The following is a 16,756-nucleotide window of genomic DNA, read 5'->3' on the forward strand; positions in this document are numbered from 1 at the left end:
CTTATATTTTCAAATCAAGCTTTAGGACCAATTGGTGTTCCCTAAAATTTCATTGACCAAATTGGTATTTCAGAAAATTTTACAAACTGCCCAAATTTAACTTTTTTTATTTCTCAAACATCAGGAATTATAGCAATAAGATTAATAAGCAAAATACTTGAAATTCACAAATGTTGGTAAGAACAAATAAGAATTACATTAGTGAGGGCAGTAATACTGTATTTTGACCCAGCATATTCAGTACCACCTGGGAGTTGGCCACGATCAATAGTGGAAATAGATGAAATGCTAATCATTGCTCCTTCCAATTTAGCATAAATGGTCAGTCATGAGTTTTCACTGGTTGGCTGGAGAGACAGACGGAGGGAGGAGCCAATTTCGCTGATGGAGAGCAGAGAGTTCCTTTGCGCGCGTGTTTCGTTCAATGAAGAAGAGAGGAGCTACCGATAGTAAACTGGAGAGGAGAAGAAGAGGTCAAATCACACTTTTGGAAATTGAAAGATCTAAAGCGGGTGATATCTGGACCGCTGATCTAAAATTAGATGTGCGGTTTAGATGATGGGATTCTCTTGGGGTATAAACGGTTGGTGTATTTTAACTCTCCTCATTTTATTAGGTTGAGATTGGAGTTCAAATTTAAAAGTAATTTTGCGTTTCTTTGTTGGATTCTGACATAGTATAATGTTATGGGGGCTCCGAAATTTTTATAGTGATAAATAGATTTTTGAAAATTTAATTTTAATAATTATCTTTATAAACTATACAATATATGACAATGACTTTTTCTGTGGTTAATTCACTATAAAAGATCAATTTTTAATGTGAAATAGCCATAATGTTTGTAGTATAATATTTAATATATTTATAATTTATGGTTTTGTAATTTTGTAAATTTTGCTTCAAAAAAAATTGTAAATAAATAATGTAAACAAATACTACAAAATAACGTAGAAAGTTCGAATTTAAATTTGTTTTTATCCATATATAATACAGATTTGATCAGTAAATAATGTAAAGAAATAAAGAAATAATAAAAATAAAGTTCAATAAATGTATGCATATGTGTCAATTATTTCTCAACAGATATAAGTAACTTTTATTTAAGACTGTAGGCTTAAAATTCAGTTGAAATATTTTTTTTTGTGAATATTTAAATTCAGAAGGCTTGATCTCATTTTATCTCAAAGAAGTAATCCGTACTCCAACTTATGGATGACAAAAGAGCCCAGGGATGTTCAAACGGTTCGGTTTATTCAGTTTTCAACCAAATCGAAAAGATTTAGTTTAAATGGTTTGGTTTTTTGATTTAAATGGATTGGTTCGGTTGAATTTTTGAGTTATTTCAGTTTAAATGGATCTGTTCGCTTTAGACTTTTCAAAAATGACTAAACTGAACCGACCGAATGATATTGGTTCAAATATGATTTATGTTTTGTTTGGTTCAATTATTGCTTCCTTTCTTTCATTTTAGTTTAAATATTTTAGAACATCTATATATTTTGTATGAAATTGAACAATGTGTGTATGAACATGTATAATTTTCATTAATAATAACACCAATAGGTTTACTTTAATTTGAATTAAACAAATCAAAATTTACTTTGATTTGTTCAGTTCGATTCTTAATCAATTTATAAATTTAATCGGTTCGGTTCAGTTCAGTTCTTATTTTGAAAACCGAAAAAAAATTAATTGAATTATTTTAGTTCGATTTCAACTGAGCCGACCGTTTGAACACCCCTGCACATAGCTCAATCAGTACGACGGACAACCCACCCGATCTGATGGGCTCAGCAAATAGTCTGGATTCTACCTCAAATCAAATTCGTCCGAATTCTGATCGGACAGTCTGAATCCAATCTCAAATTTTGAGTTACTCTAGGGGATCCGGACCTGTTACCGGAAGCGTATCCTCTGCGGAGCTGTCCGGAGCTTTTAATTTGGTCCGTTTATTTCGGATCGGACGGACCAGATCAGATCTTACCCGAATTGAAAAAAAAAAAATATTCTCAAAATTTGCAAGATCTAATCCGATCCGTGTTATTCGAAACGAACGGATCAGATTAAAAGCTCCGCACAGCTCCGCAGCAATTGGCTCCGCAGAGGATACGCTTCCACCTGTTACCCTCCAATGGATTGGTGACAAATCAGGGAAGCGGCAGATTTTCTCCCATCGAAATTCTGGCAACTAAATTATTACAACATATAGTGTAGCGAGTCACTATTTCACCAAAAACGGGTTAGTTAATCTAACACCAGATATGTGTTCTTTTACTATTGCCGCAATAATCCCACAGAGGAATGAAATTTGTCTCGTTTCTTTTTTATTCTTTTCTATTTGGAAAAGGAATAGCTGTTACTTAGAGGATCCAAGTTATTGGTTACATTGCAAAATCAATTTTGGACGAAATTAATTAGCCGTTTATTTCGGCAACAAAACAAGAGTTATTTAATTAACACTGACTTGTCAAAATAGTGATTTAATGACTTGCCAAACAAGTAATGAAAATGAAATTGAATTATCCAGTGTTGATCAAACCATGAACTCATGCATGAAGCAAGATAACTTGTTGGAAAAAAAAATACAAAAGGGATATGATAAATTAATTTCAGTCACCAATTTTTAATTTTTTTTATCCTTAAATAGTGAGTTATGATTTGGTTGGTTTCATTTCAAATTTTGATCAAAATTAATTTGTATATACAAAATAGTGTATAAATTGGAAAGGGTTAACTTCACAATATAATAATTAAAATTTAATAAAAAAAATTCAACCCCAACATTTATAGAAATTTGAGCACACAATCTCTCACATGAGAAATATTATGTTAGTCAACTGTACTAAATGTAGTTTAATAAATTTTTTTTTCTCTCCAGAGTGTCAAAGAGAAGTCAAAAGTATTTCAATATATATTTTTTTTATTAAAAACTATGTCTAAGATCTTAATTGCATTGGGTTACTTCAATTATATATTTTCCGCTTCGAATAAATTATAGATGGATTTTAAATTTAATCTGACATGTCCATTCAAAATCAAACGATAGAACATGAAAACATGATGGTATTTTAAAAACGTAAATTCCAGCAGAAATGAACTGTGTTGTTCCGATTGTGAATGCATAAAATTGATGTTTTATTTTTGCGATACTGATGTTTGAGAGAGACGTTTATTGTGAAAGCATTTCACTTCGTAAAAAAAAAAAAAAAAATTATTTCTCTAACATTGAGAGAAACTCTTTTTTTCCATAAAGCGTTTTACTTCGGAAAAATATTTGTAATTTTAAGAAAATCAAGGTTTCTTTCGCGAAACATCCTTATCCTGTTATCCAGGTCTCTGCGTTGAAAATAACAGAACTTTACAGGGGCCAATATAGAATATCCCTTGAAAACCTCACTTTATCCTTATCAACGTCTAAAAGCAGACAGTCGATATTCTCTGAGGTAACAGAATACTTCTGTTTATATGAAGTCTGTCCGATCAGAGGTAGAATGCATGGGAACCTTTAATATTCGTGCGGGTTATGATCGGACGGTTATAATCTAAACCTAAATATTCTTTTACCTCAGGTAATAGAATTCGAAAGGGCAACGAAAAGGAGGAAAAAAGAAAAAAGAAAATAAAACTATTTTTTGTTTCCTGCTTATTTTTCTTTAAAAAAAAAACAAAAAAACTACTCATAAGTCATAACCCGTACACAGTTCAACTCGGCTTCAAATCAAAACAAAAAACAAAAGAAAACCTCTCTCTTTTTCTTTCTCGTATCGTATCAGATACCACAAGAAAAGAAATTGATGAACAATCAATCGATTGCTGTCATTTTGTAATCGCTCGAATCAATCCCCATTTTGAAAACCTCGCTGGTGTGATGATAGGTAGGGTGTGGCGATGGTACCAGAGCTGTTTGGAGGTACACCCAGTCAAAACCCAGATGGCGAGCTCCGCTGTGCTTTGGGGTTTAGGTGACATGGGTGCTCAGGCTGTCACACACCGTACTCACATCAGAAAACAAACTCTCGCCTCAGTAAGTACCAGATTTTTTCTTTACCGTTCTATTTTAGCTCGATTTGAAGCTAATAGGGGTTAATTTGGGGTGGAGACATGATAGATTGCTCTATGTCGTGGTTGAAGTGATCTACATTTACTAGAATCGATCAATCTGATTGTCAGTTTATATCTAGTTATGTATTCAGTGATTTTATTAGTATCCAGTATGTAACAAGGTCATGTAATCCCTTTGATCTTTGTTTCGTATATCTGCTCAATTTGTGGTGTATACATAGTTAATCAAATTAGGGATTTGGTTCATCTCCTTTTGTATGTGTTGTATCTAATCTGCATTTGCTTTTCTAGTCTGATATTTTGGGATTTGATTACAGTGGTTGGAACCTTTGATTTATAGATACATTATAGGAAATTAAGTGTGAGGTTTCTTTTCTAGGTTGCTTTTAAATATTGGGAGCTATTTATAGATTTTTCCCCAATCCCTCATTCTCAGAAGTTACCAGAAAAAAAGTTTATCTGGAAAATTTGATTTTGTGAGAAATTTGCTTTGCCAGCTAAAACAATCAAATAAATACCCCAAGCAGTCTAACTTTGACTTGCAAATTTTTGAAGAACGTCAAACTTTTGATTTATTAGTTGATTAGTTATAGCTTATAGTTCGAACCCTCTATTCAATAATAGTAGTTTTCTTACCTTAATACATAGTTTGAAGATGTGTTCAGATTAAATCTTATCGAGACATGATTGTCAGTTTTCGTAGTGTTGCTAAGAAAAGGAGATGCTTATTTGCTGTTACATTTTGAAAAATGATTACAATTTCAAGTTCAAGCAGAGATTAACTAATTTGAGATCATGCTTTTAGGATTGATTTGGCCATTATTTATGTCCTTTAATATTTCGCAAACAACAAAAGCGGAGTGCACCAGCTCCATAATTAATAGTTCATTCATTAAAACATGTTAATGCTAATTAACTCCAACAAAAATGTAACTTAGAGAGATTGAGTTTGGATACAAAAGTAAGCTAGAACTATTCCCTTTGCTGTAATGAATATTAACTTAAAACAAAAATGTGCTTAGAGAGATCGATTTTGAATGCAAATGAGTAAGATCAATCTATTGCTTTTGCTATGTTAGATCCATTACATTTTTAAACACTCATCGTATACAAGGTCATGAATTAAAATTTTCCTGTAATCTTTCTAACTTTGTTACTCAAAATATTTAGCAACATGTCATAAATCTTATGTGAATTTAGGTTAAAGTGTATTTGGCAGTTATTTATTTTTAGCTGAGTATTTCGCAAACAACTAATGCAAAGATCGCTGCAGGACTATTAATACGTTAATGCTTATTATTGGTGACAAGAATAAAGCAAAAGGTGATGATTAACTTTGATGCACATTAATAAAGTAGAGCTATTATGTTTTGCTATTTCCAATATTTTGCACAATTTTTTGGAAATATTTTGCATAATTGAAGACACTTAAAAATATTAGATGGGATTAAATAAATTCCTTTATTCTAATTTGTAAATTAAAAACAAATATTGATATCACTTCATAGCACACCTTTGCTTTGTCTATCTCATCAAAATTTAGCTTCTTATAAAAGATTGTTATCTTATTTTTCAGGACGAAGAAAAGGATTTTAAGGTCAACTGGAGAAGGGTCGGCATCACTAGTATGTTTGGGTTCACTTTTGTGGGGCCAGTTGGTCATTACTGGTACATGTTCTTCTCCCTAACTTGTCATTTAGCTTCTTGACCTAATATTTCAGTCACTAATTTTGCTTGGTGAAAGGACACTTCAATTAATTTCCAAAAAAAAAATAATAATAATAAAATAGAGAGGTAAGATCTGATTAATGTTATTTTATTCTTCTCGTTGGTTCGTCAGTTACTTTATGTATCTATGTAGAACCCTTATTTAGCTCAACTCTTTTCTCTACATTGCATCACAGGTATGAGTACTTGGACCGGTACATCCGCCAGCGGCTCCTCATGAAGCCCAACTCGGCTAAATTTGTGGCCACAAAAGTTGCGGCTGACGGGCTTTTGTTCGGCCCTGTAGACCTCCTTGTGTTTTTCTCCTACATGGGCTTCTCCTCTGGTCATAGTGTCCAACAAGTGAAAGAGGATGTCAAGAGGGATTTCCTCCCTGCTCTACTCCTTGGTGGGACTGTCTGGCCAGTGGTACAGATTGCCAACTTTCGGTATATACCAGTTCGGTACCAGCTGCTCTATGTGAACCTATTCTGTTTGTTGGATAGCACCTTTTTGTCGTGGGTTGAGCAACAAGGCGATGCCCCTTGGAAGCAGTGGTTTAAGTCTATTACTGGTGTTGATGATTAAATAGAGGACGGTGTATTTTAATTTCATTTTCGCATTTTATTGAAGGAGAGAGAGTGGGAGTTAGAAGAAGCTAATTTGGGGCTTTAATTGATGGCAACAGAAAAAAAAATGGTGAGGTGTTTTTTTTTTTCAAAAAAAAAATTGAATCATTTTTACCAAGGTATAGCGCTGCTGAACAAGGTTTATCTCATTAACTAGAAAAATAAGGCAAAAAATAAATCTTTTAAACACCATGCCAGTACCACAGGCAAGTTGCATCGCTCAATTACCAAGTATTGCTACTTTTTCATGCTGTGTAATGCTCAATTGCTTTTTGGTTTTCATTCTGCATAATTGAACCCATGTTAGGATGTACATTGAAATTCATAACTAGAAGGTAATATTGGGAAAATGGTATATTTTAATTTGTGCGCAGGTGGCAAACATTCGTGCTTGCCAAAAGTTTTTTAGTAGTTTACAAAGATACCTTGTTTCATTCTTTTGAAATTAGCAGTGTTTAATTCATCTGGTTAAATTGGTTTAAAGCATGCTTAACTTTCACAACTAAGACCATATACATCAAAATATTCGCTGGCGAATCAAAATTTCTTCCGACAAAAAAATCATTTCTTGAAAAAAAAAAGTATTAGAGTGCACTATAATGCAGTGCTTGTTTTCTGTTTCCGGTTTTTACCAATAAACCAGGGTGAGTTGGTGAGGACAAGGTACCAGTGAAAAAGATTAACATATAGTTTTTGAGTGAGTCTATGGTACTATGCATATCACGGGTTGTTACCGTGCTACAGCTCTATATTCCAGTTTTCAAATCCTAATGGTTGATCCGAACCGTTCATCTTGTTCTCCATATTAATATGTGTTTATATTCCAGTTTTCAAATCCTAATGGTTGATCCGAACCGTTCATCTTGTTCTCCATATTAATATGTGTTTGGAGACCAAATTTTACACTTTTTGAAATTTTTTACTATTTTTTTAGATATTTAGAAAATCACTTGATCTGAAAATTCTGGACCATCCAAAAATAGTGATTTTCAATAAATCTAAAAAAATAGTAAAAAAATTTCAAAAAATGTAAAATTTGGTCTCCAAACACATTAATATGGAGAACAAGATGAACGGTTCAGATCGACCGTTAGGATTTGAAAACTCGAATATAGAGCCGTAGCACGGTAACAAATCGTAATATGCATAGTACCATAGACTCACTCTATAGTTTTCATCAGAAAAAAAATAATATATATATATATATATATATATATACAAGTGAAAAAAAAAAGGATTAACTGAGGAACTATAAACATATGTGGCTTTGCCACGATGGTTTTTTTTTTGTTGTTGTTGATGAAAGCTACAATAGTATCTAAATTATATTAAAATTGTAGTATTGTACTAAGACTCGACAATTAATGAATACGCTTAGACACTGCTGGATCCACAACCCGTTTTCTCGGATCCAGTACCATCAACCCATATCACATTAACACGCTCTAAAAAAGCTTGAAAGGCTTATCATACTGCACAATTTAATATGTACAGGTGCTTATCATCATACTGCCCACAATCTTTTACATACTCTCAGTGCCTCTTTGGCAACATCCTACCGAGGATCTGGAGACCACCGTCGCCGCGCTAGCAACATCATTACAATGAAAGGCGCTCAATCCGTCGCTTCACACCATTTGCGCTCAACCCGTCTCTTTAATGAGCTCCTAGCTCTCTTGGTTGGCAAATCTGACCTCACCGTTTTCTTATTCTTGGGTTAGCACTACACTGTTTTCAGATTAGTAACTATTTTTCTCTACTATTCTACGTTTGAATCACTCTAAAAATAAATCTATTATTGGAGTTAACGCTATTCTTGTTATTCTCATAGTTCCATCCAAATGCACACATATGTCATATTGTAAACAAGGTTTGACAAGTCTTGTCAATTTTAACAGTAGACAACCTGATCAGAAAGAATGGCCTATGTCTAATCTAACACGCGTCATCTCTGTAAAAGGCAGGGAGAATCAACACTACACATGTTTCACACATGCTCTTACACCAAGGTATTATTACTTGCAAGAGATCAAAGTCAGCTCTTTGGTAAGGTAGTGGAAAGACGATGCAACAGATATTATGGTATACTGTTGGAATCAAAGAACATAAAGTAAAGACAGATACAACTGACAATCTGTTTCGTGATATGGAGAGAGATACTGCAGAATCTTTCAGAAAACTCAAAAACCTTCGAATATTCTACTGGTAGAAATAAAAAATGAACTACGAAGTTGGTTCCCGGACCAGGACATGGTGAATTAGGAATAGAAAATAAAAACAAATAGGGGTTCAATCTTGTTTATGTTTACTGTTTTATTTATTTCTTTCTTTTCTTTTCTTATTTCATTTTCTAGTTTTTCTTTATTTTCAGTTTATTTCTTGTATTTTCTTTATTTCATTCAACTCAATCAGAGTTGAACTTTTGTATCATTTGACACATATATCTTGTGTCTAATTAGAAGCTTGACTCTCACATTTCTACTTCAAAAAAAGGTCTTGTCAGTTTTTTATTCTGTATGAATGCTCAATTTCATTTTGTTTTCATCTCAGTAGAATTAATTTTCTGTAAAAGTGATGCACCCAAAATAACTTATGATTTTTTCGTTTCTCTTTTACTGCTACTTGACGGACAATTTTTAAGAAAATCTGGTTAATTTATAACGATTCCTATTTTGCATTGAGTCCTCTTTGATTGATTGGACCCATCTCTTACTAATTTATAACAATTTTTTTTTTTTTTAATTACATCTGTAAAAATGTTTGTTCTAAGAAATTTGGTAGAATATTTGACCCGTTTAAATCGTGCTTAATTTGTTCACAGTTAAAAACCATTTCATTAGCGCAACAGCGGGTAATTAGGTCAACAATAATAGAAGTATGGTTGAAGGGAAGAGAAGCAATGGGATCCATGCAAAGGGAAACATGGGTGGCAGGTCTGTGGATCCTATGAAAAGAATGAAACATGCGAACATTTTCAGGTAAGGCAAAGCCTATTCGAATCTTAGTTACAGAGGCGGGAATAGATGTCCATAACTGGACACTATTCGGAGTTTAGGACAGTTAGGGTCTGATCGGAACACTGAGGGTGTTGAAGTTCAATTGATTTCAATTCAATGTAATTCAATAGGGATGATTTCTATTTGAACTTTGTTGATTGGAATAAAAATAGAGAAGAATTGAATTCTTCTCTGTTTACTGATTGAAATGTACATATAACAAAAGATAAATGATTTCATTTGAATAAAAATGACTTTTATACCCTTTAAATAATATACTTCAAAAGATTAAAAAAAAACAAAGTGATACGAAGCACCAATAAATACATCCACTAACTCAGTACTAGTAAATACAAAACAACATGACACAAGTTGTCTAGATTACATGATTTAGTAACATGAAACGAAAAATTATGAGAAAAATTAAAATACAGTACAAGGGGTATGGAAAAATAATAATTAGAAAATTAGAACATTCAATTAGTGGCAGTACTTGGAGAATTTAATGCTCACTACCGGGTTCAATACCAGCGCCCACTGGTACCTGGTTAATTTGCAAACCAGCCCTCCATTTTCTTCCATAATTTCCTTTGCCATTAGTTGTGCTGATTTTTGCAAACCAGTGCCTGGAGATTTGAGTGCCAACTATCTGCTCCAATACCAGTGCCTGGAGATTTGAGTGCTGACTATCTGCTCCAATACCAGTGCCTACTGGTACCTGTGTAATTTGTAAATTGACCCTCCAATTCTTCAATAATTTCCCTTGCTATCAGTTGGCTATCAGTTGTGCTGATTTTTGCCAAATTGAAATAAATAAAGTACTTGAGCACTTCAGGAGTACTCAATGCCAGACTGAAAATAACAAGCACTACATGTCTAAGCAATCAAAATGTTTTAATTAAAAAAAGAAACTATAGTAAATGATCTATCATACACATCTGCCAGTGAAGATCCTCTTAATTACAAAACTAATCATCATTCTAAGAGAAAAGCATTAATGTTGTCCTGGTCTGAATCAAATGCAACTTCACTTGCTTCATCATCTCCAATGTAACATAAAATATGACAATTTGATTGAAATGTCGGAATGCTCGTATAGGCACATGGATTGTCCAGACACATTAAAAACTTGTAGATCTGAAATATTAAAAGTCACCAGAACAAAATTATATCTGATCAAATTTATATTAAGGTCGATCATACCTCACAGGAGTCGTATTATTAAAGGAACAAAATGAACCTTGAATTAGTTTTCACAATGCACTAGCACTGCTTATCAATTCAGTAATAAAATCATTTCTGAAAATTTTCTTAAGCGCACGGCAAGCAAAGAATATTAAGAGTACTGACCAAAACTTACAAGGCATTGTCAGTGTTAGGATTTGCAATTTTGACCTGAACGTAGTCAACAAAGCGACTTGCTGACTACATACGGCTGCATTCTTCTCGGCCTATCATTCTTGATATCCCTCCTTCGGTTGTTAAGTTAGTGCGTATGAATGACTGTGACTGTGTTGGTGCTGCAAATATTAAGCATCGGAATCTTTTTTATTCTTATTCAAGGACTTCAAACTTGGATTTTAGTCGGTTGGGTATTGAAAGTTCTTATCATACCAGTAGTCCCAATTTTATGTTTTTCAATTGCTTGCCAAGTCAATCGACAATCTCACTTTTTTAGTTTGATTTTTTGTTAACTAGAATATTACCTCAAAACTCTCTGGACATTCCCCTTGACTGCCTTAGCAATTTCACCTTCTCTTCGAGGTGAGCGGCTATGGCTGAGTGATACATGGCGTCAGGATAGGTCCCTGTTTCCAACATCTCCTTGTGATGCACTTTCGCCTTCTCTTTGGTGAACGCTGTAGACCTCCGCCTTGCCACCGGCAGATCCGTCGCTGCTGCATTCTGAGATGCGACAGAGGTGTCCTCCAGTGTGGTCGGGCTCCGCTGTCATTCTGAAGAGTGGTGCCCACCAGTTTGGGGATCGGGAACTAGTAGCGCAGTTCTCGGATCCACCATTAGAGGCTGCTGGAGCGCTGATTCTTCGGAGAGGCGCGAGCGCAATGATGAGAAGGTAGAGACTCGATTTGAGAGAGAGAGTGGGGGTATTGCTGGAAATAAATTACCGTTATTTTTTTAGCAAATGAACTCTCGCCAAATCTTTACATTTTTCACGGGAATTAATGGGAGGAAAATTTTCTCGCCAAATCGCGTTAAAAGAAATCATCTCCTGTCGCTTCCGCTGATCCGATCAGAGAATTTGAGAAAACTTGAATTCCATTTCTCATTTTGAATAGAAATTGATGGTTCCGATCAGACCCTTAGGAATATCTAGAGGATACGATTTATACGATGTTTATGTATATATGCTGAGTGGAACTAGGGTGTTCTTAAGTTTGGTGAACTCAAGTCTAAAATTCATCAAATCAGTTTCAAATGATGAATCCGAACGTTGAAATTCATCTACTTTATGAGTGATGCGTCTACATATAAAAATTTTAAACATTTGAATTGATTTAGTATGAAGTCAAGCAGTAAAAAAATATTCAAAAAAATGAATGCATCAAAATTAATTTATTAAGATTCTAATTTTGACCGTTTGACTTTATACTAAATTAATTTGAATGTTAAAAAATTTCACACGTAAACGCATCACTTGTAAGATAGGCAGATCTCAACGGTTCGGATTTGTAATTTGAAATTGATTTGACAGATTATAGACTTGAGTTCACCAAAGAGCTTAGTGAACTTAAGAACACACTAGTTCTACTCATATATATACTTTCATTCAGTATGAGTGGAGTCATATGTAAATAATGAGTGAGTCTATGGTACTATGCATATCATGGGTTGTTACCGTGCTACGGCTCTATATTCGAGTTTTCAAATCCTAACGGTCGATCCAAACTGTTCATCTTGTTCTTCATATTAATATGTGTTTGGAGACCAAATTTTACATTTTTTGAAAATTTTTTACTATTTTTTTAGATATTTAGAAAATCACTTGATCTGAAAATTCTGGACCATCCAAAAACAGTGATTTTCAATAAATCTAAAAAAATAGTGAAATTTTTTTCAAAAAATATAAAATTTGGTCTCCAAACACATATTCATATGGAGAACAAGATGAACGGTTCGGATCGACCGTTAGGATTTGAAAACTCGAATATAGAGCCGTAGCACGGTAACAAATCGTAATATGCATAGTACCATAGACTCACTCGTAAATCATAGGACCTTGTAAAACTTTTCTTATTTATCAATCAATTGTTTGGACCTTCACAAAAAAAAAATATATATCATGCATCAAAATATGCGCTGGCGAATTAAAATTTGTTCCGACAAAAAGTCATTTCTTAAAAAAAAAAATTATCACAGTGCACTACAAATTAATAAGACCTTCCGTGCTTGTTTTGCTGTTTTCTGTTTTTACCGATATACCAGGGTGAGGAGAAATACCTAGTGCAAAATATTAACATACCGTTTTAATCAAAAGGAAAAAAAACAGAATATTCTCCTAAAGATATTTAATCTAATGTTTCTTTAGAATAAGCAAAATATGTTATGGGGAGCAAGGAGGGAGATACAGTGCCGCAGGAGTAGGCAGTTGTCTACTTCTGAAATTTTTTTTTGTCGGACTAAGCTCTTCAACAAGTCTTGCCTACTTCTAGATTTGATTCTACCTATTCGTGGATTCAATTCGGAGTAGCAACTATCAGTTCAGACTTCAGAGATTTATGTGTGAGTCATTTAATCTAATTAGGAAAGAAATATATTTTTAAATCTTTGTTCAACTCGGAGTAACAATTCTCCTCCACCCAATTGTTACCAATTGCTTTACAAGTAATTGTTTCAGTAATTTTGGTACTGATTAGTAATTTAGAAATTACAACTGATTCGATAGGCAGAGATGCAATTTGGTAGGCGGAAAGATAACTATGGAGGTGATTCGAACCCGAACCTGTTCAGAAAAAAATAAAAGGAATCCGATTTCTACTTTTCTCTAGCTCAAATCCTGGCTATGCCACTGATGGCGAGGGAATGCAGAAAAAAAAATTTAATAACCATTTTTAAATGTTGTATTTGGGATATCAGGAGAAAATATATACAGCGATATGTTGTTAATTGTAACAGTCAGTACGCTAATTTTGTTTCTAGTAAAAAAATTTCAGGCCATTTTTTGTCATCTTTCATAAATGATAAAAAATAGTAAATTTTTTTTCAAAAATAGTAAGAATTAGTATTCTACAAGTTTATTGTATAACCAATTTATTGAGCTATTTAAACCGAAGTTTGAAATTTATATGATAGGTTTTTGAAGCCGTAGCATGAATGACCTTATGCTATCCATAGCACCCAAGCCTTTATATATATATAAAATGAGCCATGGAGTTGATAAGCCAAAATTGTATCTATTTAAACCTAGGGTTAGGTATGTAAATTAAGCCAAGTTTTGGTTAAATTAGTTTAAATTAGGTTTAATTAGGTTAGAAATGTCCAAAAGTTCAAGTTACTGCCCTAGTTATGTTTGTTTTACAGGTAATCAAGTGTTTGGACCTTAACGAAGCAAAACGGGTGAGTTAGCACGAAGAAATGAGCTTCTGCCAACATTTATTGCGGCCCGAAATGGAGTTATTGCGGCCCGCAACGCACTGTAGCAATCAGCCAAAAATAGAGTCTGAACTTAAAACGGCCATAACTTTTGACTCGTAACTCCGATTTAGGCTTGTGACCACTTTTTGGAAAGCTAACGAGAAGATCTACAACCTGAGGATATAAAAGGAATGTATTGCGACCCGCAAGGACCTCTTCAGAATTTTTCTGCGCAGTCTGTTAACTGCTACAGTACATTGCGGCCCGCAATTAGGTCGGTTCAGAGTCCGAATTTGCTATTTTTGGTTGGTTATTTCTAGGTTTTAGAGGGGGCTATAAATAGGAACCTGTAGAACAGATTGGGGGACGTTTTTTAGGCAGAATTTCTAGGGTTTTAACAAGGAAAAGCAAGGAAAAGCTAGAAGAGAGAAGAAGGAGGAAGAGATCATTGATCAATCGGTTTTATTTGTTTTCTTTCATTCGGAACTCTTCTATTTTTCTTTGATTTGATTTGTATCTTAGCCATGACAGGCTAAGGACTCTTCTAGGGTAGATTAGGGTTGTACTTGAAACTTTTGTTATGATTTAGTTGGTTTTATTTTATATATTCTTGTTCTTTATTATGATCTATTCTTTATTTTAATTGATTGTGAGGACTTAATCGAAATCACATGAAACTCTAGGATTTGGTATTTGCAATTGAGAAATTGAATATTAGGTCCAGACCATAAGGAATAGGGTATTTGATAGGCTAAGTACCGAGAGGTGACGCTTGTCTTATACGGGCTTTACCTAATAGTTTAGAGAATTGTGCCAAGTACCGAGAGGTGAAAGATACTTTTATAGATTTATTGGGACAGTAAGAACTTAATGACTTTAGATTAGGGTAGCCAAGTACCGAGAGGTGACGTTTATTCTAATTTAAAGATGGTATTAATATAGAGATATCCCTTTGTACCTACAACACCCAACTGTGCCTTCATAACTAAAAGAACAAATTTAATAAACCAATTAGTCATAACACTAGTGGATAGGAACCCTAAAAAACCCTAATTTCTCATTCTTGTTAAAAACCTAATTTTGCTTTAAAGACTTTAGTTTAATCACAACCAAACCATCCTAAAAACAAACAAATTCCTTTTATTCTCTTTTACTAAATTAAATTGTTAGGTTAGAGTTAATATTCCAACTTGTCCCTGTGGAGACGATCCCTAAGTACTACTTGACAAGGTTGTACACTTGCAACCGAATTGAGTATCAATTAGGATTTATTACTTGTATTGTAATAATTCACATCAGGAGTAAAACAAGTTTTTGCTCCATGACACTATATTTTCATTTTGAAAATTCAAACAACCGATCCGAACCGCTCAACACGATCTCCATGTTGAAATGTACTTGGAGACCAAATTTTACATTTTTTAAAATTTTTTTACTATTTTTTAAGCTACTTTGAAAATCGCTAATCCGATGGTTCAGAAATTTTTACTATTTTTTACTGTTCACAGCAAAACAACGATTTTCAAAATGGCTTAATAAATAGTAAAAAAATTCAAAAAAATGTAAAATTTAGTCTCCAAGCACATTTCAATATAGAGAACATGTTAGAAGTTTCGAATCGGTTGTTTGGATTTTTAAAATGGAATTATGGCGCGGAGTACAAACACGTTTTACTCCATGGCTCACCCAAGTCAACCTCATATATATATATATAGAGAGAGAGAGAGAGTGGCTAATATCAAAACGTTTGCACCAACCCTCCTGTGCAACCGAGTCAGTTTCCAATTTTTAAAGTTCAAATGATAAATCTAAACCGTTAGATGTGTTCTCCATATTAAAATGTGCTTGGAGACCAAATTTTACATTTTTTGGAATTTTTTTACTATTTATTAAGCCACTTTGAAAATCGCTCATCCAACGGTGGCTGTTTGGAACAGTAAAATCAGAAGCCACCGTTGGATCAGCGATTTTCAAAGTGGCTTAATAAATAGTAAAAAAATTCCAAAAAATGTAAAATTTGGTCTCCAAGCACATTTTAATATGGAGAACACATCTAACGGTTTAGATTTATCATTTGGACTTTAAAAATCGGAAACTGACTCGGTTGCACGGGAGGGTTGGTGCAAACGTTTTGATATTAGCCACTCTCTATATATATATAGATATATAGAGTGACGAGTAAAGCTAGGGTGTAATGTGCTCACCAAGAGAGTTTGGTGAGCATAACTCCAAAAGTTCATCGAATCGACGTCAAATGCCGAATCCAAACCGTTGAAATCCATGTACTTCATGAGTGATGCATATACATGCAAAATTTTGAAAGTTTCGAGTTTATTTGATACAAAGTCAAGCGGTCAAAGGAATAATAAAAATTGAATATATAAAACAACTTATGAATTAACTTATAAAAATGTTCATTTCTTTGACCGCTTGACCATATAGCAAATAAACTCGAAACTTTTAAAATTTTGCATGTATATGCATCACTCATGAAGTACATGGATTTCAACAGTTTGGATTCGGCATTTGACGTCAATCCGATATACTTTTGGAGTTGTGCTCACCAAACTCTCTTGGTGAGCACATCACACCCTAGCTTTGCTCTAGAGTGACTAATGTGCATTCGTATGCATATGGTCAGATATGCATACGGTCCAAATTTAAAATTTTAAAATCCAAAACGTCGATCCGAACCGTTCATCTTGTTCTCCATATTAATATGTGCTTGGAGACCAACTTTTATATTTTTCTGAATTTTTTTACTATTTA

General features: G+C 33.7%; 1 protein-coding gene across 1 annotated transcript; it reads left to right on the forward strand.

Moving 5' to 3' along the window:
• Positions 1–3,680: 3,680 nt before the first annotated feature.
• LOC144568783 (Peroxisomal membrane 22 kDa (Mpv17/PMP22) family protein) lies at positions 3,681–6,510 on the forward strand. The gene is made up of 3 exons (XM_078319171.1): positions 3,681–4,024; positions 5,639–5,730; positions 5,967–6,510. The coding sequence occupies exons 1-3, from the start codon at positions 3,869–3,871 to the stop codon at positions 6,355–6,357; spliced, it is 639 nt and encodes a 212-aa protein (XP_078175297.1). The 5' UTR covers positions 3,681–3,868; the 3' UTR covers positions 6,358–6,510.
• Positions 6,511–16,756: the final 10,246 nt, after the last annotated feature.

This window comes from Carex rostrata, chromosome 17 (genome assembly GCF_964058835.1).
Source record: "Carex rostrata chromosome 17, lpCarRost1.2, whole genome shotgun sequence".
Lineage (NCBI taxonomy): Eukaryota > Viridiplantae > Streptophyta > Magnoliopsida > Poales > Cyperaceae > Carex > Carex rostrata.